Source organism: Gymnogyps californianus, chromosome 7 (genome assembly GCF_018139145.2).
Source record: "Gymnogyps californianus isolate 813 chromosome 7, ASM1813914v2, whole genome shotgun sequence".
Lineage (NCBI taxonomy): Eukaryota > Metazoa > Chordata > Aves > Accipitriformes > Cathartidae > Gymnogyps > Gymnogyps californianus.
In genome coordinates this window covers 3,612,287-3,635,209 of record NC_059477.1, presented here as the reverse complement: position 1 = coordinate 3,635,209, position 22,923 = coordinate 3,612,287, and the positions used below count along the sequence as shown (strand labels likewise).

At 40.5% G+C, this 22,923-nt stretch overlaps 2 protein-coding genes across 2 annotated transcripts in view; both read right to left on the bottom strand.

Moving 5' to 3' along the window:
• Positions 1–13,700, bottom strand: part of RBM44 (RNA binding motif protein 44) — a 47,050-nt gene extending 33,350 nt beyond the window's left edge. Inside the window, exons 1-16 of the mRNA XM_050899966.1 lie at positions 13,667–13,700; positions 13,107–13,141; positions 10,678–11,354; positions 9,752–10,647; positions 9,564–9,622; positions 8,178–8,354; positions 7,295–7,469; positions 7,188–7,213; positions 6,191–6,263; positions 5,793–5,886; positions 5,322–5,453; positions 4,555–4,628; positions 4,378–4,451; positions 3,667–4,063; positions 2,745–2,890; positions 2,481–2,625 (exon numbers count right to left, since the gene is read on the bottom strand). Coding sequence (XP_050755923.1) covers positions 2,481–2,625; positions 2,745–2,890; positions 3,667–4,063; positions 4,378–4,451; positions 4,555–4,628; positions 5,322–5,453; positions 5,793–5,886; positions 6,191–6,263; positions 7,188–7,213; positions 7,295–7,469; positions 8,178–8,354; positions 9,564–9,622; positions 9,752–10,647; positions 10,678–11,251 — 3,042 coding nt within the window. The 5' untranslated portion in view covers positions 11,252–11,354; positions 13,107–13,141; positions 13,667–13,700. The remainder of the gene's footprint in view (positions 1–2,480; positions 2,626–2,744; positions 2,891–3,666; positions 4,064–4,377; positions 4,452–4,554; positions 4,629–5,321; positions 5,454–5,792; positions 5,887–6,190; positions 6,264–7,187; positions 7,214–7,294; positions 7,470–8,177; positions 8,355–9,563; positions 9,623–9,751; positions 10,648–10,677; positions 11,355–13,106; positions 13,142–13,666) is intronic.
• Positions 13,701–15,229: 1,529 nt separating this feature from the next.
• LRRFIP1 (LRR binding FLII interacting protein 1) overlaps positions 15,230–22,923 on the bottom strand; it is a 116,419-nt gene continuing 108,725 nt past the window's right edge. The window contains exons 21-25 of the mRNA XM_050899965.1: positions 21,427–21,473; positions 20,367–20,484; positions 19,842–19,921; positions 19,069–19,173; positions 15,230–17,648 (exon numbers count right to left, since the gene is read on the bottom strand). Of these exons, the coding sequence (XP_050755922.1) occupies positions 17,538–17,648; positions 19,069–19,173; positions 19,842–19,921; positions 20,367–20,484; positions 21,427–21,473 (461 nt within the window). The 3' untranslated portion in view covers positions 15,230–17,537. The remainder of the gene's footprint in view (positions 17,649–19,068; positions 19,174–19,841; positions 19,922–20,366; positions 20,485–21,426; positions 21,474–22,923) is intronic.

Here is a 22,923-nt window from a genome sequence, read left to right as displayed (position 1 = left end):
AATCTTTGTGCAACAAATCATATCTGGTGGTCATTTTTTAATTAATTTAATTCAAAATTCAGTTATCACATCATCATTTAGGAGTACGTAGACTCTATGCATTTCTTTATGTTTAGTTATGCTTTGATAAGACCCCTCTCCATTGGTCTGTTTTTAAATTTCTACTATGCAGATTATTAATTTCAGAGAAAGCTTCGAAGCGTGGACATTTGGTACAGATAAAATTTAAGGAAACAGCCACTTTTAATGCTGCACTGAATAACTTTTATAGCATCACAATTCTTGTTAACTGCTGCCTACCATTGGGTTTAGAAAACAGAAAAAAGTTAAGCGTGCTGTTCAGGTAAATATGATAGCCACTCACTAATGAGAATAAAAGGACTTTTCAGTCCAAAACCTAACTTCCCATTTCTAATGAAGTTACTCCTTCAAAATTAACAAATATACAAGGTCTATAAACACTCACATGTCCAACTCTGGGCTAAGTCAGCCAAAGGAAAAAGCAAGATTATATCATGCTTTACTTTAAAACTGAATTTAAGTTGTTACACATTAAACAGTATGTAATACAGCTTGACATAAAAGTACCTTCAGGAGAAGTCTGAAGCTATACACGTACCTGAATTAGTACAGATGAGCTTTGAGCAGAATCATCTTTTCTTAAACATATTACATACTTGTTTCTCACTATGCAAAAGATGAGAATTCTTTTTCCCCATTACTTACTAATGACCTGGCTATTTCACAGCTCCCTCATGATGACAGTAAAAATGGTTAGAGGTCATCATCTCTTTAGCAAAGCAACAGAAAAACCACTATCATAGGAACAATTATGAATGTAAAGCCCACACAGCATTTAAAAAAAGAAAAAAATTAAAAATCGCTTGACAAGGAAAGCACAACACATTTGAGGCTGTTAAAACCTTACTAATTGAAGAGACTTTCAAGTGTAAGATGGGGTTTTTTTGATGAGTTTATGTCTGTATCTGCAGTCCTGTGGAAGTCAGTCAGTAGATTAATATGAAGACTTTTCTTTTTTAAATTTTATTTTGATTCATAGAGGCATCTGTAAAAGCTCACGGGGCAGTCAAATGCCAAACTAAAAAACTTACGTTACACTAATCCTTTCAAAAGGAACTCAGCCAAACATGCATATTGGTTGAGATTCTTTCACGCTCTTCATCACTATGGGAGGTATGATCTTATGCTGTAGGTAAAATCCTATCCTATGTCCCTGTGTATTCAGCACTATCTACAGTCAGTCTTTCTGAAGGACTTTTCTAGTCGCTGGTATTACTTCCCAGAAAAGGACCGAGATGAACGGCCTATAAGCATCTCTTTGTGTATTTAATGCATCTATGGAAACTTTTCTAGCCCAGGCTTCTGCTTCGTCTTACTGGGCAGAATCGCTCTACTTCTATTATAGTTCTACTATGTAACACACAGCTGTTCTGTTCAAGTTAAGGCTGTGTTATAGTTTACTCATGCACTACATGCATAGGCACCCGACCATGAGTATTTAGTCGAAGGAGTATTTAGTCTAAGCAATGTTCAATGGGTGGGAAAGATACTCGGCTATGTAAAACTATCGGCATAAATACTACTCGTCTTGGAAGAGGTGATATCGATTAAAACCAGACTGACTCCTTGACATCCTTGAAACAGGAGCTTTGAGACCAAAATCAGAGCATTAAGAATTTGGTGCAGTTTTGGGAAGAAACATTACAGAAGAATAAATATCGTACAGGTCGCATTTGTGGGCGAAAGTGAAGCTGGAGCATCGCTAAGAACATATGGGACAGTGCGGGAAACCTGGTAGTGGCACTGCTAGCAGCCATAAAGCGAGCAGAATACCAAGCTTAGTAGGAGACTGAAACAAGCGCCAACTCAAGGGTGTCTCCTACAGGAGAATATAGACACAGATCCCTGGAATCCTGGGCTGTGGTTTTAGCATGTTCAGCTTGCTGCAGCTTCCTGCAGCGTCCAGTGCTGTGTCATCATGCAAGATGTCCTTTAACATGAAAAAAACCTAAAAGACATACACTCTTACTCTGTTAGCTTTCTAGTCCAGAACCGAATCTCATACATCAGATAGAAATCATCAATTTTTAAACCAAAATTGAGCCTATGCTGGGATTTCTTTATGAACTGCTACACAAGGACTGGCCGTTAGGTGTCACCTTTGTACAGAGTATGTATGAGCACGTTCTCCACTAAGTTAATCAATGAAACAGTTTGCATACTAAAACCCCCAGTATACCAAGTTTTATAGAATGCATAGGGCTAGCAAGCCAATCTGTGTACAGATGTTCTGCAAAACAGCTAACAATTCCTTAGAAACCATTGTTTCAGTGGATTCATTCAGGTACTTCTTGCAGAGCTTTATACTAAGTTACTTACTAATCTAGTCAGGCTATACAGCTACACAAATTCAAGGGGTTTTATTTCGATATACTTCTGTAGGCTAGAATACTCACTTATTTGCATTGCTTTTCGCACCCACAACTGGGCGTCCATTTCCTTAGAATGACAGAGGTCCTTTCCACAATAGAATTGATGGACAAGCCACTTAGGATACCTTTGTTGTTCTTCCTCACCTCCAGCAGAGCATCCACAATTTTGTCTCTACACAAATAAAAGAAAGAACTGTTTATATCACATTTTGTGCAATACATTTAGCACTTAGTTACCATGGATATTGGACCCATTACAAATCAGGGCAGAAATGAAATCCAAATACTCACCTGCTAGCCTCTGGATGAATTTCTTGAAGTTTCTTCATTAATTTGGTAAAGCTGCTCAAGTTCAACGTATTAGGAGAAATAAAGGCATCATATGCATTAGTGGAGAAAGGAGCAGATGTTTTCTGCAGGCAATTTTCTCCAGTATCCTAGAATTGCATCAAAATCAGCAAAAAGTGGATGGGTTAAGTATTGTGCAAGTAATACAACGTATCTTTACTACTAATAAATATTCCTGTTATGGAAAAAGAAAAAAATGACAGATACAGATTCAGATCAGTAAGTTATTCTAATACAACCAGTCATATTATCCAATCTGTAAATCAGAAATAAAACTACTACATGTATTTATGTGTAACTGACATTCCTGCTACTTTAAATTAGATCTGATTTATATTTCCCAGAGGACTAGCATGTTTCAAGTTAAATCCCCAAAGGTAGCATATCTATATAGTTTATGAGAGCAACACCAGCAATTACTAACTTTGCCTTATCCTCCAAGGACCAATCTGAGCAAAGACAAACTACTATATTTATACGTAGATGTTTCTTAGATTTATATTAAAAAAACCCAAGAGTATCCCAAAATCTTTCCTGTATAAAATCACAAGATATTCACATAAAAAAAGTGTTACAGGCGGAAACTCAAAAGAGGAGAAAAGCAAGACGAAAAATCTAGTGCAAATGGCTAGGTTCCCAGCTGGCTTAGGATTAAGAAAAAAAGAGGGAGCATCACAATTTGATGCAGGGGCAAACAAATGGTGCTCTCACTCTTCTGCAGCATGCCAGAAATTTATTACTGACACATAATATGTTTGCCTATCCTAACATCATTCTCTATACATTAAATGTAACACGTTATGGGACAAGAAGTTTTAAGGCTCTTAATCTGCCATATAAAGGAGCCTTAGTAATAATTATTTACCTTTTGATTAACTCCAAGCAAATAATGTACCGAATCTTCAGTAGATGATTTCAGACCAGGGCACTTTGTTTCTGAAGGTACTTGGGCAGACCATGAAATTTTTGAAGAAGTTATGGGAAGGAGATGCATTTTCTCAGAAGCAGAGGTGGCGTCAGGTGCTTTCACAGAATTGGAGGCCGAAGCGAGTGTTTTATCTTGATCGTTTCTTTGACTGTTATCAACAGGTTGGATTTCATGCCAAAGCTTATTTGTAAGTACTTGGGAAACCAAATATTTATTCTCTGATGAAGTATTTACAAGTTCAACACTTACTGGTTTTCCTTTTATTTTTTTCTGGTTCATTTCCTCTACAGCTAACTTTGCTTTATTAGTGTCTTTAAAGGAAAGAAATGCATATCTAAGGCGTAAAATTAAAAAAAATAATAAAAAAAAGGAAACTAAGTAAAACATATTAAATTACTATCAGTAAGAACACATGATGGTTCATATCTTTTGAATATTAACTGTATCTCCATTAAACTCAACAGAAAATTTCAGACTCCTTAACTTCTCATAAGATGAGGAGCTGTCTGGAATGACAAGTTTTTGTCAACCTATCTGTATCTACATTAATTACTGAAACAAATTAATGAACAACTCCCTCCTCTCTCCCATGATTCACTCACTTTGACAGAAAAAAAACCCTGAAACAAGTAAAACATATTAATATACCTGTAGTTACTAGAATCCACAGAGGTAAGAGTGTCAGAAATCTGATACTTCTGGAAATGTGACCTTAAATCACCCTACAAAATAGAAGCATATTTGGTTGCAAATGTATACTATGAAAGAATTCAGGAAAGAGGCAAGACATTACTACTACTACTACGTAAATAAGAACAGGCATACCTCTGAAACTGAGGAACACAGGCCACCAAGACGAATAAAAGAACACTCATTTCCACTCTCCATTATCTTTGCTTCTAATAATAAGCACAAGAAAGCAAAGTGTTAATAACTGTTCTTGTTTCAGTTCAAGCTAACATCTTCTCTGTGGATTTTGGAAAGTGTAGATAGAAAATGTTTAAAAAACCTAAAAGAATGAAGAGTATGTTCTAACAGAAAATGAGCGTCCTGAGAAGCGGAACAGTTCAGTTTGTGAAATCTCTTTTCCCTGAGTATTTCCTGAGGTTTGAAGAGGCAGAAGAGGTACAACCAGAGAAAATACTGGTCTGAACTAACAGTGCTAAAGCATGGGTAGTGTACTGTGAGTCCCCACCACGGATCACACAAGCTCACTTCTAACCATGCCCATCACTGGGACCCAAGTCTCCAAACACAGATCACTCCCAGCTAACTCTTAAGAAGCCAGTATGGGGAAGGAAGCAGAAAGAGGAGGAAGAGGAAAAAAAAAAAAGAAAGATTTCCAGCTACATGATTGGCTGGACATTTACTAAATTGAGTTTAACCACTGTAAGTAAAGTTTTCAAGGAAAAACGTGGATGAAGAGAGCTGAGTCTCTGTACAAGCATTCACTGCAAGTCAATGAAAAAGTAAGTCTGAAATCCCAGCTAGCATTTTTTGCAAGTTTACTTATGCTTGTAGAAGGAACAGAATACTCAAATAATAAACAAACACCATTATTAGGTATGGCAGCTTAAAGCACATGACCTCACCTCTGAAATCAACCGTGTCTTGTTTTTCTTGTTGCTTTTTTGTTTCTTCAGATATTACTGAAAAATCTGCTACTGTCAAGTCCTCTTTAGCATCAAACCAATATTCATTCCCTTCTTCATTCTTCACAGAGCCTTGACAGTTGAAATAAATTTCAGTGTGTTAAAATTCAGGCCGTGGTACGTCATATGAATGAGTATCAAATTTCTGTGTGCTTAAGAGGATTCCAGCTACCTACATGACTTGGTACTACATTACGAAGAGGTGACACATACTAGTTTTCACTTCTGATTTAAGTAGCAAAATCTTTTCTCAAGATGCAAAGCGTAATATAGAGCTGATATAACGTTAAGCATCCCATCACAGAAAGGACAGCTGAGTATCCATATGTATGTTTTACACAGGGTTTGTTTTTTTTCCAACAACTTAACTAACAAATAACGTAGTACTTGTACTAGGAGCAGATTGCTTACCACGTTCCACGTCCTGATCTTTATGTTGTTCTTCAAATGTCTTGGAGGAAGTAGAGTCACTTGGCTGACCGCCACATACAGTCTGTGGATTGTCCTACAAACGTGTTTCAGTTATGGCACAGCACTTGCACCTGATTATACGTTATTTTTCTGAGCCTCAGCATATTAAATGATTGAACAGGTAGATTTTAAAAAGTTAACCTACTGACCGTCTTCAAGAACCCCCAAGTTATTTTATTTTGAAATGACGATCAACATTTTGGTCACATCAGCTGCATTTGCAATTACTGGCAGAGAATCCCAGTTTGAGCCCTGAAGACTGTATTTGCATATACCTAAGAGAAGACTATGCTTCACAACATAATGTCTAGGAAACTCAGTAATGAGGAATGCCCTACCATGTTGACAGAAATTTTCCCTTCTTGCAGTTTTGGTGCTTCAAAGTCAGTTTTTCTTGTGCCTGAAACAGAACTAAAACAGATCCAAGAATTTCACATAAAATATGGCACAACAATTTTAAATTCTACAATGATACAGAGTACTCTGAAATATTAATTTAAATATTTCCAAAAGCTCACAGTAAAATAAATAAAATGTGCTTCACCAATCTTAGCTTAAAATGAGAACCAAAGGTTTTTGATACCTGTATTTTATAAAAGCATTGGTTGCAACCTGAAACATAAAGCTATGTTCTAGGTTTATGCTAGGCTGTTTTTCCTTTATACCTAGATGGCTTTCTGTGTGATGTTTCGATATATGTCTTTACGATTTGAAATCTCATGCAATTTTTTATTCATTTTACTAATACTTAACAAGAAATTTGAAAGAGATCCCTAGTTGTTTACCTGATGCAGTAAACACTTATTGCCAAATTTGTTTTAATCTCCACTTACATAAAGTAGCTGCACATGGTTCTTGAACATGCAGTACCATATGTCTGCCTGAAGTTATTTTTCTGTCATTCTTCATAAGTGAATGATAATTTTAGCAGAACAGCTGCTTATATGCCTAATATTATCTTTGTTGGCAGCAAAGTCTTTTTGTTTTGGTGGTTTTTTGTGGTTTTTTTTCTTTTTTTTAAGACATAGCATTAAGATTAGAGACAAAGATATTAGTAGTGAAAGCAGGGAACCAGGAGAATTACCTGTAAATTGAAAACTTTTGCTGTAAAGATAGTAAAAATACAACTCCATAGTTTGCATGTTAGAACACTACGGAGTAAAAATTTCCTTAAAATAAAATCACTGTACCCAAAGTTCTATGCTAGTCTTTCAGTTAAACAGTTTGCAGCAACAAGATACATCCTGAAATGAAGAAATTTTAAGTTTAACACCTTTTAAACTCACTTCTCATTTATTTTAACTTCAATAAATAACACAAATGAGGACTACTTACTCATAGCAAAGATCCTCTCTGAACAACTGTCGAAAAAAGAAAAGATTTATCTTAATTTTCTGAAGAAAACAATTTATATTAAAAACAAAAAGCAATTAAGAAATTACCTTGCAGGGGACATAAGAAGAAGAGATTGGGAACAACTTCATCTCAACTGATAGCGGTGGAAGTGCATTTAAAGGTATGCCCATTTTTATTTTCGTTCTCATACTGTTGTAATTCTTCTTTAGCTCTTCCAAAACCAACATGAGAGATGAACCTAATTCAGCATTTCCATTACATCTGTTAAAATACGTGTAAGAAAATAAGATCGACTTAGCCATTTCATTTATTTTACTGCTTCCAGAATTGCCCAAACATTTTACAGTGTTTAAAGATTCCTCGACATCGCGCAAGAACACGAGCTCACTCCCAACACGCACAGTAGCTCTCTGGAGCCATACTCTGTTGCACAGCATTGCAACCTGCTCTCTTGAACCCTCTCCTAAGCTACGGAGCAGACACTTACAGTAATGAGGTTTTATAGCTATCCGTGGCACAGTAAAGCGTTCAGAGGCAGGACTTCTTGATTGAATTCCAGGTGCGTTACAGGGCGTATGCTTTATCAGCTAGAGACTCTGCAATCACTACCCCCTTCCTGCCTCCCCGTCTTAACAATTCTGCTCCTTTACCACCTCCTCCCCAGCTCTCCCTCTATGCATCTCGTCCACTCCTGAACGGATTCCCCGTACTATTCCTTGTGTACTTTTCCTCCTGTACAGAAAGACATTCCTGGAAACAAACTGTATTTCGCTGGGTCTGTGAATGCTACAGAAAGTCTTAGACTGAAAAATAAGACTTTGCAGTTACGAGAATGTAAACTCCCTTGGACAACAATGCTAACTATAAACACTATTACAAGCTATGGATAGAATCCATCGGTAACACTTAGCACTTAATGCGTTTTAACCAAGTTATTGATTTCATTTAAAAGGACATTAAAGTACGTGCCTGCTAAAACATGTGTTTTCCTCCAAAGCCAGTTTGTAAATCTTCAAGCAGTGCTGACAGCACATCTGATAATGAGTGTTTAGAATCTGCAATTCTGCTTCAATCGCTCTCTGCAGTATTTTTTGACAGTAGCTTGATGCAGAATTCTTCACAGCTTGTTTGTCAAGGTGTACCAGCCTTTAAAATCATAATAATAGACAAAGTCTTGAAGCCCTTGAATCAGTATTTTAAGTTCATTGTGTTTTATTTTGAAACAAGCAGCTTTGCAGAAGCTATTTCTGATACGATTTGAGGAAAAAAATAAGAAAAATTAAATCCGTTCCTCCTATTTACTACACAGAAAAAATGATGTCTTACAGTAGCTTTCACATTATAATCAGCCTTAACCGAGAGGTGGGAATTGCACGAGCACCATGATAATTTCTATCCAAAAAGTGCAGTCGTAAGAGCAAAAAGAAACTTAGCAACTCTGCTGATCTACAGACGCACTTATTTTGTTTCCACAGTCACAGAATAATTTAGGTTGGAAAGGATCTGCGGACGTCTGCAGTACAAACCTCTGTTCAAAGCAGGGCCAACTTCAAAATTAGCTCGAGGTCTTAGCCAGTCCAGCTTTGTTGTTGGGTTTGGGGTTTTTTTTTGTTTGTTTCAAATCTCCAAGAAAAGAGACAGTACCAACGTTACTCTCACTGTAAGAAAATTTGTCTTACACCCACTTAGAATTCCCTCCACTGTAACTGCTGGCTCTTGCCCTTTCGAAACACACCCCTGCAAAGAATTTGACTCTGTCTTCTCTGCAACCCACCACCAGGTTGCCAAGAACCGCAGGGAGGCTCCCCACCTCCCTAGCCTTCCCTTCTCCGTGCTGACCAAACCCAGTTCCCTCAGCTCTCCCCGCACATCAGGCGCTCCACCAGCTCCCCTCACCATCTCCACGGTCCTCTGGTGGACTTTCCCCAGTCTGCCAATCTCTTTCTTGGACTACAAGGTCCACAGCCAGAGATACCTTTCCAGATGCAACCTCACAAGCACCAAACTGAGAAGAACTAACACTTCCCTCCATCTGCTGGCTGCACCCTTGCTAATGCAGCCCCAGGATGTGGTTTCCCTTCTTTGCCATATGGGAGCACTGCTGACTTACACTCGACTTGTTCTTGGCCAGTCTGCAACTGCAGACCAAGGCTGCTTTGGTCTTCGTTCAACTCGAGGAGGTCTTCAGCTCATTCTTCTCACTTGTCCAGGTCCCTTCCTACCCTCCAGTGTAGGAACCGCTGCCCAGCAATCTTTCAATACCATCAGTTTTGCTAAGTGATGTACAACCTTTCAATCACGAAAAATTCTTATCCAGCATCTAGAATTCCAAACCAAGAACAATTCACAACCCACCTGTCAGTGCTTGTCTTTAAATCACGGCTACACAGCTCATTTCTTGATTCCCACTGTTCCTAAACAAAAAAACATTTTAAAAAGTGACAGATTAACATTTGTATAGACAACTTCTGAGCAACTTTAAGTTAAAAAAAGTTCTATATATCAAAATTATTTGGTTGTGTTTTTTTTTTTTTTTAAATTACCTGAATTTGTGAACTTCTTTCAGCTGTTGCAGTATTGGCATCTGAGTGTTCTTCCAGTGTGTCAATAAGCTGCGACCGAATTCCCTCTGTACTACCAGCTCCACATGACCAGTCTGTATTGCAAGCAACGTCTGCGCAGGCTTCATGGTGCCATCCCACGGGTCGAGATTTGTTCATCATTGTTATCTCTGTATTAATAGCCCTGGACGAGAGACAAACCTGAGCACTGGTACTTCTGCTTGTTGTAAAGCAAGCTCTAAAATCAGAACTCGCATCAACAGCCTGGTTAACCGTAGAGTCGCTGGCAACGTTTTTCAAGGTTTCACGGTGCTCCAACTCTGAGTTCAGACAGCTGGTATTTCCACAGGAGGATTTATCTGCAACTTCCACCCCAAAAAAGGGATTCTTGCTAGTGAGAATTTCAGAGACTGGAAATTGGGTTTCAGCATCCTTTGCAGTGCAGTCAACGCAGCTGGTACCAAGTGCGCACACACCAGATTCTTCACAACTACAGAAATCAGAGTCCCCTGCACGTTCGCAAAATTGCATGGCTACTGCAGGGGCCCTTGCCACTGGTACAGGGTTTTCTTGCTTCACTGAGATGCTGTGAATGTGTCTGTCATTCTTTTCAGACACTTCTTCACCTGTAGCGATTTGGGGTGGCAGCGTGTCATCAATCGGTCGTATGCCTTTCACCTCTCCATTTTCTACACTGTCACATACAAGCAGATTCGGACAGACCCTTTCTTTACTCCCACAAGAATGACTTTCAAGTATACTTCCACAAACAACACTATGATATTCTGTTTGCTCTTCCTGATGATCACAAGTCATGCCATTGCAATCTGGCAGAGACAGAGAGTCCTGAAGCAGGTGGGGAAGCTCTGGCACAGCTGCTTCTGGGCAGGTCTGGTCATCCACACCACACTCAGAAGCAGGAGAACAATCTTCCGACGCATCAACAAGATTTTGTTCCTGTGCGACTCCACCCCCCGGAACTTCATGAACTGGATCTAGCAGCTTTAAGGTTTCGATTCCTAGAGTTTCCCTTTGCTCAGAAAACTCACTTGAGCTATTCCCATCATCAAAATCTTGCTCGTGAGCACTGAAATACTCCAGCTGTGAATCTTCACCTAAATGGCTTTGTCTGCAATCATCACACACCCCGCAATTAAAGTGCATAGTGTCACATGCCCTTCCCAATGTATCAGCTTCTTTCTTGCTTTCATCTACCTGTGCACAGCAAATTCTCATTCTCTTTTTATTATACTTTTCAATATCTGCATCTAAAGATAAACTTAAATAAGGTAAGCTTTCCTCTGACAACTTTAATTCTGAAACATTGGCAGAACGTGCCTGGCCAAAACCAGAGTGGTTAGCTCCTGCTGCAACGTCTCTGACGAGCGTGTGCTCAGCTTCCTCAGAATAAGAAAAAAGATAGGAGGTCTGATTGAAGCATCTCCTTTTGCTTTTAACATCGTTGTTCTTTTCTAATTCCATGGTACGAACATTTAAGCCCTCCTCCTCAGAAGTAATCCAGACAACTCACTTCCGCCACAACCTCTCAAAGTCATCAGCTTGCCTCTTCGTATCAGTTTCTCACCTTAATAAAAATTAAGATAAGTTTGAGATACTCCATGGTATACCAGAGGACATTACTGTTTAAAAAATACATTTAATTAACCATCTTATTTTTACCTACTGCATGCTAGTATAGAAGCTAGGAATTATACGGTACGTTCTCAAGGAAATCCTAAGAGCTCACGGAAGGCCGTTAAAAGAATTTGCCGTTCTTGCTTGTGTGATTTCTATTGAGTAAAAGCATCCTCAGAGACCAATCAATCCTATTTTCTTACACTCCTGGGCAAATTTTCCGTCCTCTTACCACTGAAGCCTTTCTTGGCTGAATCATCAGAATCCCTGTTGATACACAGCGAGCTATTTACACCATACGCTAACTTCATGACAGCACACAAGGTGTTTAGATGCACGTACTGACTCTGAAAGTCAAGATGCTGATGGTCATGGATTCAGTGACCACAAACTGACCTCACATCCTTCCTGATTGTATACTGGCCTGTAAGCACTCCTCGCCACAGAAAGCTTACAGCTTCTTGATCCATGACCAGTATATTTACTGTAGGGAACATTCTTCAGTCCAGGAGCTATAAAAATTTAAAAACTACTTAAATGAGTGAAGAGGTGAACTTAGAGCTCTGTGCCTCCCGAGAACTAAAAACCCTTCAGGTGTTGGACAAGGGGGAAATGGAAGCATATTCCTTTTAATTCTGGGGAAACAAGAAGAAATGGTTATCAAGCACAGAACCATAAGAAAACCTGAGAATCTTTACAACCAGGAAGTGTAAGTCATAAAGGAAAACAGGAAGATGGTTTCTTGGATCAGAGCACTTCTTTTAGCGACAGAAGAAAGCTGGACAATACACCAAACCAAAGCAGCACACCTGCTCTGGACTTGCAACAAACCTAGTTTCACAGCAAACGTGAACGAAAAGCAGAGAAAAAGCATGTAGGGATGGAAGATGCTCTTTGTGAAGTTTGTTTCTTATCAATAGTTGACAATTCTTCTTCTGCCTTCCCCCAGAAGCTTATAATGAAGAGAGGGATATGTACAAACGTTAGACATACTTCTCAGTTAGGTATGCTTTCTGAACTACTGAAATGAAACATAACAATTTTATATTACAGTCACAGGTCTCTAACCCAACTATAATCTTCTATAAAGCACAGCAAAACACAGTCCTGTCTGTACCTCTTCCCCCTGCGAGGGCATGCAGGCCAACCAACAGGCCCATAAGCCGGGTTTCACATGCTTCTAAAGACACAACTCACTGGTTCATCCTCCAGAGGAGGTTTCCAGCGTGGTGAAACGCAGTCCATAAGGAACCGAGCGAAGTACTAAAGCGAGACACAGGCTGCTGGTGGAGCACGAGGGAAGACGGGAAACTCAGGCCTGGTTTTTGGCTGCTGCTCTGGGATTAACACACAAGTTACGCGAGCTCTGTCCGCTCCAGATATCAACAGTGTGACCCAGGCCTGTATCTGCACAGGAAGGTTTGCAGCATGGACCCCTAAGAGATAACGTCATGACAGCCCTTTCTCACAGGGAAAAACAGCTTGTCTCTCAAATCCGCATCCACCGATTCTCGTCTGCTAAGGATCATCATTAAAATGACATCATTTAAAATCACTTAAGAAAAATAATTTAAACCGTTTAACAGAAGTCATCAATGGAAGTCAGTCACCCTCCAAAAAAACCCTTACCATGATTTCATTATGCACTTCTACAGTTATTTTTGTTTCAAAAACATTAGCTTTCTTATTACACCAACTTTACCTTCATCTCCTAACTGAAGTTTTGAGCAACTGTATCTGTGAAAACAAAAAGTCTTGTCATAACACTACCAAAGCACACGTCAGATACCTATACATAAATCACAACATATTATCACAGAGGAGTGACTTTCCCCCCCCTCCTACTTTTTCCTTAAGAACAAGTTAAGCAACAAGAATCAAAATAGCTCTACCTATGTCCTAGATAAGTAACAATAACGTTGCTGTTACTACCGATGACACAGCTGGACGCTTAACAACAGCCAAGTCGGTCAGAAACCAGCACCGACATTAAAGCGCAGCTTCCACGTGGCGGCGCAGCGTGGGGAGCCACAGCCGAGCCCCTGGGGAGGACGGGGGGGAAGCCCTTAGAGCAGCCCGGTGCCCTCGCTCGACCAGGGGGAACCCCTAGGCAGGGAACCGCGGCTCACAGCCCTCACCCCGGCTCCAGGGAAGGCTGAGCGACCTTCCCGATGCCCAAACGAAGCACCCCCCCCCCCGCCCCGTAACACCCCCGTACCGGAGCCGAGCCCCCCCGGCCTGTTACCCGCACCCCGCGCCTACCGCCCCGCCCGGGCGACAACGGCCCCGTCGAGCACGCGCTCCGCGGCCGCCAGCCGCCGCTCCCCGCCCGCGCCTCCAGCCCATTGGCCGCGACCGGAAGAGTTTCCAGCGCCTGATTGGCCGGCGCGGCGCCTGCGCCAATAGCGTGCTGCGCCCTCCCCCCTCCTCCCCCCTCGACGCCCCCGCGGGCAGGTCTCCTCAGAGGCGGCGGGGCCTTCTCCTCTTCCCTCAGGGCGGCGCGGGGTTCTCCCAGCGCTTCGCGCAGAACGCCCAAACCCGCAGCCTGCCGGGGGGGACAGCAGTCAGCGTGTCTTCTTGTGCGGTTACGGAAACCTACCAGCCGCTAGAAGGCTTTCAGTCTGTGAAAGAGTCCACTACGGGCAGTGGAGAGGGGGAACATCACCCGGTGAATACCCGCTACACAGGTTACCGGTCGTGAACGCACGTTGTTTTTACAAGGTTGGTTCTGGGCCCTACTCCTTCCTTTAAACACATGAAGTTCTTAATAAAGCGAGCAAAACATCACTTAACTGCCTAAAACAAACCCCCAAACCCATACAATCGTTTAGAGCATTTAAAGCAGAGACAAGCACTAACCTCCTCCTGAGTATATTTCATGTAAGTGATCTATGGCAACAGCCATGATCAGTGCAAGATGAAATCCAATACTACAATTGACACGTTTCTGATGAACCAAAGTGCCTCCTGTTGTGAAGGATTCTTCCAGGGAAAGTTACTATGTGGGTTACCTACATGTTCACCATAAATACTCTTAAGTGGAGAATGAATCCGATCAGCAGCACCATTCAAATTTCTCCTGATGGGACACTGTCCCTGTCCTCCCCCTCCCCAAGTGCACCGTGCCATTAAAAATGTTAATATTTGGAGGTGTGTCTCACACCAGTGCTCTCAGTCACATAAGCCCCTGCCTCTGTACTTTTACAACCAGTGTTGCTCACGTTTGTGTGTCTGCAGCAATACATTAAAAAGGAAAATGAGCTGTTAACACCAGTATCATCCAAAAAGTCTGTATTTTCCGAGAGAACTTTTACCAGTAACATCATCATGACAGACCACTCCATAAAAACTACCCAAACAAGTGACATTTTTATTGGCGAGTTCTGCTCATGGATTTCCTTTTCCACTCTTGTATCTCCTAACAGTTTGATTGAAAAAACAAAACAAAACAAAAACATTTTGGGTAACATTCCATTTGCAAACAATAAAATTATTTAACATTTAGAAATAAAACAAAGGATAACAATTTTAAATACAAATTCTAGGAAAACCCGTCCTGGTTCCCCCAGGAGCTGTTCCTCGCCAGGCTGCCACCACCTCGGCTCCGCTCTGAGTCAGCAGGCTGGGTACCGAGGCTCTCTTGTTTGGAGCTCAATTAAAAGGACCGGGGCATGTGCTATTATTACCATTCGAAGCCCTGTTGTTGTACATTCTTCACAAGAAAACATAAAACAGTTTGCAGTAAACCAACCAGTACTTTTTCTTCCCTTATTCTAAAGCTAAGTCATACTGCAAGTTAGGGGGGGGGGGGGGGGGGGGGGGGAAATGTGGCTTCAACATTCAGCTACTTTATCACACACGAAGATTTCTACTAAGAGCATATCCAGGTTGAAATACACATCTGATTTCTGTCATGAGGTTAATGCTTATGGGGTGCGAGATGCGATCTACTTTGAAATGATAAACACGTTGCTTCTTGACGAGCAAAGTATTATTTTTAGCCTTTTGGACCAATGCTTAGTTGCTAGGTTGTTTCTCCTGAATCTTGCCGGGAGAGACAGTTTTCACCGCTACTACAAATAAAAAGATGACTAGTGGCAATCACACACCTTATCATCACTTAGTAAGATGTTGTATTTAGCGCGTTTGTTCGCATTCTGAAAAACCCTTAGTTCATTTTTTAGGCCCCAGAGGCTTTGTACACCAGAAATTACACAAGTCAACCACAGAAAATTGTACATTGGTATCCACAGCGATTTTGAGGTATTCCACAAGAAACCCGGCTCTGCACCTGAATGTTCCTCTCAAAAACCAAGAAAAAGAACCCAAAGCCCTAGCTGGAGTGGAAATTTCATTTAAAAGATTCCTTTCATCCCCATGTTCCACCACATTCGGTCAACAAGGACATACTTATTTCCCCAGGGGCACAAAGAAAGCCTTCTTCATCCTTTTCCTGGACTATTAATTTCAGTACTTCATTCCTAAATTTCGGGTGCACTCAGAAGAGATGAAGAGAAAGGTGTTATTTTCTAGCCAAACCAGAGAAACTCATTCAGACACTGCTTTTTGTTCATTTAATTTGTGAAGGTGCTCTAAGAAGATACCAGCGATCCCCTTACGTTGAAAATAGCAGCGGTTTATACTCTGACCTCCAGTCTGCGAGGAAGAGGCTAGGGAAAGATCTGGACCGGAAAGTCTAAAGACCAAGTTAAGAAAAAATGGTCTCCCGGGTCTGGATTTGGCTTGATAGAACTGTATCTATTGAGGCAGTCAGCATCGACAGAAGGTTGCTCCTGTCAAACAGGAGATGCTGCTTCATAGCGTGAGCAGATTCCTAAGGGACTGGTCGCCTCCCTTACTCGCAAGCTTTTCTGTTAGGGCTGAAGGGGGAAGGACAGCTTTATTCTTCAGGTGACTGCTGTTCTCCTTTGAGTAGTACATTCAGAATAATTTCCAATAAACCAGAGCTGTAGTGGTGCTAGCTGTGTATAATAAATTGCCTGCAACATCTTAATTGGTTACGTTATTTTTCACGGAAAGTGGAAAACCTTTATAATGACCTTAGAAGGAAATCGCTACTTCTGTATTTGTAGAAAAACCATAGGCAGTAATATTTTCTAAAGTGCTTCTTTACTTATCAGTTACTTTTTTAAAAATTAGACTTGTATTTTGTAGCGGCATAGTTTCCTAGTAGTTCATGGACCAGTAGATAGTTTCTGATGTAAAAAACCTATTACATATTTTGTTTAAGCAAATGACACTTGCTTTGACAAATGCACCAAAGTGAGTGACCTAAGTGCAAAACCCACCATTTCTTAAAACACGGCCTTATGCTGGTTTATTAATGCAACTTTACATCCTTTAAAAGTAGTTTACTTCAACTCCAAGAGCAGGGATTAAATAATACAAATAAAAGTTGAAAATTCAATGAAGCTATTGCCTATTTACCCTGAAATAAAATAGTCTTATGATTCCACTGGTGCAAAAATCCCTCCAAACACCTTTGTTTTATTGGCAAAGTCATTTAAGGTCACTTTTGCTTCCAAGACCATCTTCTTCCATGGTTTCCACTGAAGGAGTTTTGCTTTGTAATGGCTTGTGGTTCCACAGTGATTTGTAAATGAAAAACCTACTATGAATAACTCTACTGTAGTCACTAAATTACAGATACTGTCATGAGAAAGTCCAAAACTTACAGTGTTTTTTTGTTTGGTTTTTTTTTTTCTTCAAATTTCCAGCAAGACACAAAATTCCAGTCCAGTTAAAGTGTTTCCTTTGAATGCCATTTTAAACGGCAGTAAGTGGCTGCTGTGCCTTCTGGATGGAGAACTTAACGCGATGCCCAATGTGCTTCTTATACGGTAGACGGATATTGTACTTCAAATGTACCTAAAGAACGGTGTAGAAGGGCTCCCGCAGGCACAGCCATTTGGATCAGCTACTCCTATGTATATAGTGCAGTAGGTTTGAATCCGCGTAGAGAGAACCACAGCTGGGTGGCACGTAGCAAATGTTGGGGTTGTCTGTTCTCAGAAGGCATGACACAAAGCATCCCGGACAGCAAGAGACAGAAGCATCTGCAACGTTGTTCTGATTCTGTCAAGTAGTAGTAGTTTCCATCAAAAGGTGGTGGTTATTGCTGAGACAGTAAAGCGCTCCGGTTGGCTTTCATCTTCTCCAAGCGTTTTACTAGATGACCATTGCTGACTTCAAGCTCTTCGGTTTTATCCAATGCTGAACGAAGCTGAAGGAAGGAAGCAGAAAAAAAACCCCCCTGTAACTTTCACAGTGTTTTCCCTTTCCAAAGATAAAGCAAGGTTTGTAGTTACCAACGCTAACTAACCGTATTGCTGGAATTTCCTTACAAGATAAAGCAGCTGAAAATTCCTATTAGCGGACTTAAATGTTGTGTAACTGCTTTGAAGGCCACACACAGAGATATTTTCTAAGCATGGTGCCAAGAATCCAAGGTATTTACAGAATGTTGAACAAATGGCTCAGAGTTTGCCTCAACAACAGAGGCACGGATGCTCAGAGATATCTGCTGGGTGACATACGCCTGTCTCGCTGCCTGGCCTTTATGTTTCTGGTTCCCGGAACTACAGCCACAGCCGTGACTTTGGTGCCTTAGTTTTCTATAAAAGCCACCACAGGATGGGGGTAGGGAGAGAGAGGTGGACTGCACAGAGCAGTATTTATAGGCAGCAGAGCAGAAGGAGTATTCAGAAAAAGCAAAGAGCCACACTGAAAAACACCCCAAAAAAACTCAGGAGGCAGGTGTGAAAGAAGCTGACAAATGCATTTAAGCTCGTTGTAGCAGCTACTTGGAGAGAACATGAAGTTTGGTAAGACAAATAAGGTCAAAATCACAGAGAGCTTGAAGATGCAATGTTTTAAGAGAGAGAAACATGGACAGAGTCTGTGGACCGACACACTACAGCAAACAGGCATGAACAGATGGACAGAGTAAGAAAAACAGGCTCAATAAGAACGATTCACATCCATTTAGCACTCAAGTTTAGACTCTGAAGCTTGAAAGTTTAGACTATCATTCCTGGTAAGCTGTGGCACTGTGCTTAAATAATGAAGTGCCCAAATTAACTTTACAGCAGGATTTCCAGCTTTCTACTGCTGTAATTTCTGAATCACATGTTCTAAAAAGACCAGTGATTTGTATTTACAAACCCAGAATTTATAACACCCGAAGTAACAAGCCTTCAGGTACAACAAAGGACGAGGACAGCAAAGTAGAAATAGGAGTTCTTCAGCTTGATGAATGTCAAACCATGTGAACATTCACAGCTGCAAAGCAGCACGCAAACCTGAGCACTTGAACGCTGCTTCTAGATTCAAGTTGTCCAAGTAGAACTTGAGTGTGCTCCGGAGAACCAACTCTGGCACAAAGTGAGGCATTACGAGTCAGTTTAGGAAGGAATGGTGAAATGGCAGCGGGAGCTCACAGTTGTGACTGTTACTCCAGTTTGAGTGCTGAATGTTTGGTTACACGTTTAGAATGAATAACTAAAGCAATAAAAAAAGTAGACGTTTATTCTTTGCTCTACCAAGAAGGTTAGCTCCTCCTCTAAAATGCACCAGACAGACAGGTCTCCTCCCACACGGTGCAGGCTGACTGCTAGCCTATGACAGTCTGCGTTTAGGGTTACCTCTCTCTGTAGTTTGCGTTTCTCTGCTTTCAGTTCATCTTCTACTCTTTCAGCATTTTCAGCAGCAGTTTTGTATCGGGCTACCTGACCTTCCAATCGTATTACCTAAGGTGAAGGCAAATTTTTTGAATTAAAAGCTGTACCAAGAAGTTACTCTGAGGCTTTACTCTTCCACTAGTAGTTAAGCAATAACCAGAGAGATGCTCACTTTTCTTCAATAAAAGAAAGGCATATTTTGAGAGAGAAAAAAAAAATATACCAAGGAAGCCTGGCCATGGTAACTTACTCCAGACCTTTTATACATATCCATATTTAATATGCTTCCAGCAACAAAAAAATACAGTCCATTGACTAAATTTATCTTAGCAAGAGTATCGCTGGCATACTCTGGACAAGAGCAAACAGTCAAAATTGAACAGTCTTGTATAAAATCCATATATACTACATCATATGCCAGGAGCCATTTAAAAATTGTCAATAGCTAGGCATAAGAAATTGTTCTGAAGCGTTCAGTAAGTGCTCTCAATATACCTTTGTCTTTGAACATTTTTCCTTCAGTAAAGCTGCGTAATATATTCGCTCTTCCCCATACATAAATGAAAGCATTTTAGTCTTTATGACTTAAGTGCAGTAGCCCTGATGCTCCAACTCTCCTGCTTCTTATTTTAAGGGAAAAACCACAGTAATCATGATTTCATTTATCATATAATAAAATACACTTTCTCTTTGCATTCTCACCATGCCTAAACAAACAGAACAAGCCAAAAACTTACATTCTGCTCCAATGCTGTTATCTCTTGCTCAGACTTTGCTAGTTTAAATTTGAGATCACTGATCTGTCTGTTGGCATCTCCTAAAAGAATTGCAGATTTATCAGAGACGTCAGAACAAGTGTTAACAGTGTCTTCTAACAAGTCTGTCACAAAATTTCCATGCTACAGGAATCTACTTGGGGCAGCGGCAGAGTAGCAAGTGGTCTCTGCCAAAAAAGTGCCCAGCAGATAGGCGCTATTCCCAGTCTTGCCCGATTCCCTTCTGACCACTCTGAAAGCAGAATTAACCAGGAACTCACCCCAGCTCTCCTGGGGAACATAAAGGAGACTTCCAATTGCAATCTTGCTCAAACAAAGGATAATCGTTCCCTCACCTCTAGTAGAGGTGCACGGCTGGCTCCCAGTTTGAAGCTCTCTTAGAGCCGAAGGCTCATTTTTACTTAGAGCCATGTGGTTATTGTACAGATACATTTTCTCACTCACATGCAGGCACAAAAGTTCCCTTAAAATCAAAATGCAGCTCACTTTGGAGGTCAATCATGTGCATATCTGTCCCATTTTCCAGAACTTCATCTTCTGACTGTGTATTTTCCATCTTGCTATTCTTTTGCTTTTCTTCCAGTTGTCCCTTTAATTTTTTAACCTGAAGGACACAAAATAATTAGTTATTAAAATCAGTAAGGGAAAATTGTGGCTCAGTACTCAAATTCACTCAAGTATTATAAAACCAATTATATTTTTTTTAAACCTAAATCGCAAAAAATCTTTTGTTACAAAATAATTTCCTAGAAATTCTTTTGGCAAATGACTATATTTTAAGCACCAGCGCTTATGCATAAATTCAGGACCAAACATAACGAGTGGAAGAAGACTGTTTTATTAGAAAAGCCATAAATGTTCTGCAGGCACATTCACGTAAAACATTCTTCAAACCCCAAAACTGTGTTTGGTTGTATGTGAAGTCTCAAGGTCAAGGATGTAGTCCACAAATGAAAGCATAGAGCATCCTGGAGAGAAACAGATCAGCTAAAGCTTTTTTGAATAAACTTTGTATCTGCTATAGAATATCATGGTACCAGCAATAATTACTTTATAAACTGCTATCTACCCATCTACTGTAATTCCTCCAGCATATCTTTCTGAATGGCCCATTACCCACAGACCCAGCAATCCGGAAGGCTTACTCCTGGAGATAAAATTTGCTTCTACAATTTCTGGACCATATTTGTTTTTCCCTTGGGCTTGGCCAATCTGAAGCATTATTTTTCAGAAATAGTCCTGGAGAAGGAGTTTTAGGTGACTGAGGACGCTGAACGTGACTGGTTAGCAACATGGAACAGGCGCACTGGGCCATATCTTTCTTCCCCTGTATCCTGAGTTAACACGCAGGAGAAATGTTTCAGAGGAAGACTAAAGTGGCAAGCAACGCAGTAAGTCCTCAGCGAGAGCAACCCAGCACACGTTCTGAAAGGCAATGGCACTGCTGTTCAATACCTTACATTAGGGCTATTTTGATTTTCTTAATCTATACTGTTCTTACAATAGATTTAGTAAACACACGGCATTTCAGTTTTCCTGTGATTACCTGGTCTAGTAAGGATTCTCGTTCATCAATGAGTTTTTTCAGCCTGTCTGAAAGAGAAAACTGAAAGTTCAGTGCTGATTCGGTCGAGCCGCACATTTCAGAGTGCATCTGATATAAGACCGAACCGTTAAGGTTAGTGAAACTAATGATGAAGGTAGTTATGCACGTACCACAGGAAATGAGGCCACAGACAGGGCTGGGAAGGGGCTGCAGCCAGGGGAGGTTATGTCATTCTCACAGAACATGCTTGTCACGGCAGTAGCAGCACCCAGCTGCATGCAAAGAGGCTAATCTTCTACTTTAGGTTAGCATGCAAGAACTCTAGGGTCAAACACAACTGCAACACAAAATCTCACAAATTTTTACAGTTTAACATAATGAAAATACTGTAAACACCTATAATCATAGCTATGCATATTCTCAGCACTTTAAATCTTCACTTCTGTTACTAAACAGCATGGCAATGACATTGTGTGTTATCTCCAGTATTACGACCAGAAAAACATTTGCCCATTAAATTATTTTTGTTTCAAACACAGCAGCCTGGTAAAACATTCTTTTCTCTTTAATCCTTCACAGTCAATTCTCCTGGTCAAACATCAAGCAGGCGATGGGCAATGTGGACCAACTGTTGTGCTACACTTGAACTCGGAAGTGCTACAGATCAGCACATGGATACGTGTGGCATTCGTTAATAAAGTGCACGCTACAGAATGAGACAACTGGAAAAAAGAACTAGAAAGCAAGTAACCAAATCACTTGGGTTTTTTCTTCCCTATTAAGGGGTGCAGAATGTGAAAGCATTTTAGCAGGTACTCACAAATTTTCTTATCACTAAAATTACTTTACCTCATTAATTAACAACCTTAGTTTGTTCAGGTACACCTCAACAGAAGTACACTGGAACATAGCATTCAAATATACTTATTAGAAGAGGATATATTGACCTCAGACAGGTCTTACTTCACAAGTTTGACGTGTATGTTTACTGTAGGTTTATTTAGCTTGCCTCCCTTGCCAGCAAGCAGTCACCTGTGCAGAACCCAGGGTTTTCAGAGCTCAACTCCACATCTAAGGTCTGGCCTGTTAATTAAATGGTTAAAATCCAAAGGTCACTCAAGAAGGTGGTCTTTTCATAAACTTAAGGAAAGCAATTGACAAGTTACAGATAAAAGGCTGGTGGGCTTCTACCAACTAAATTCTGTTGACAGACTTAAGTATTTTTGAAAAGCTTTAAAAATACCAGTCCTCAATTGTTGTTAAATCCTGAACAGGCCCAAGTCTTGTGGTTCCCCCTTTTTTCTTGTTAACGCACGCAGTAAAGGGAATAAAGAGTCTGTATTGAATCAAATCATGGGGAAAACTGAAGTTTTCAAATGAAAGTCCCTCTATATGGCAGACATGTACAGTCCATTAGCTAGTAACAATGTGGTATGTCATTCCCCTCCTGGGTATACAAGTTCCCATATACCAGCAGTCATTCTAGAGCACAGAATA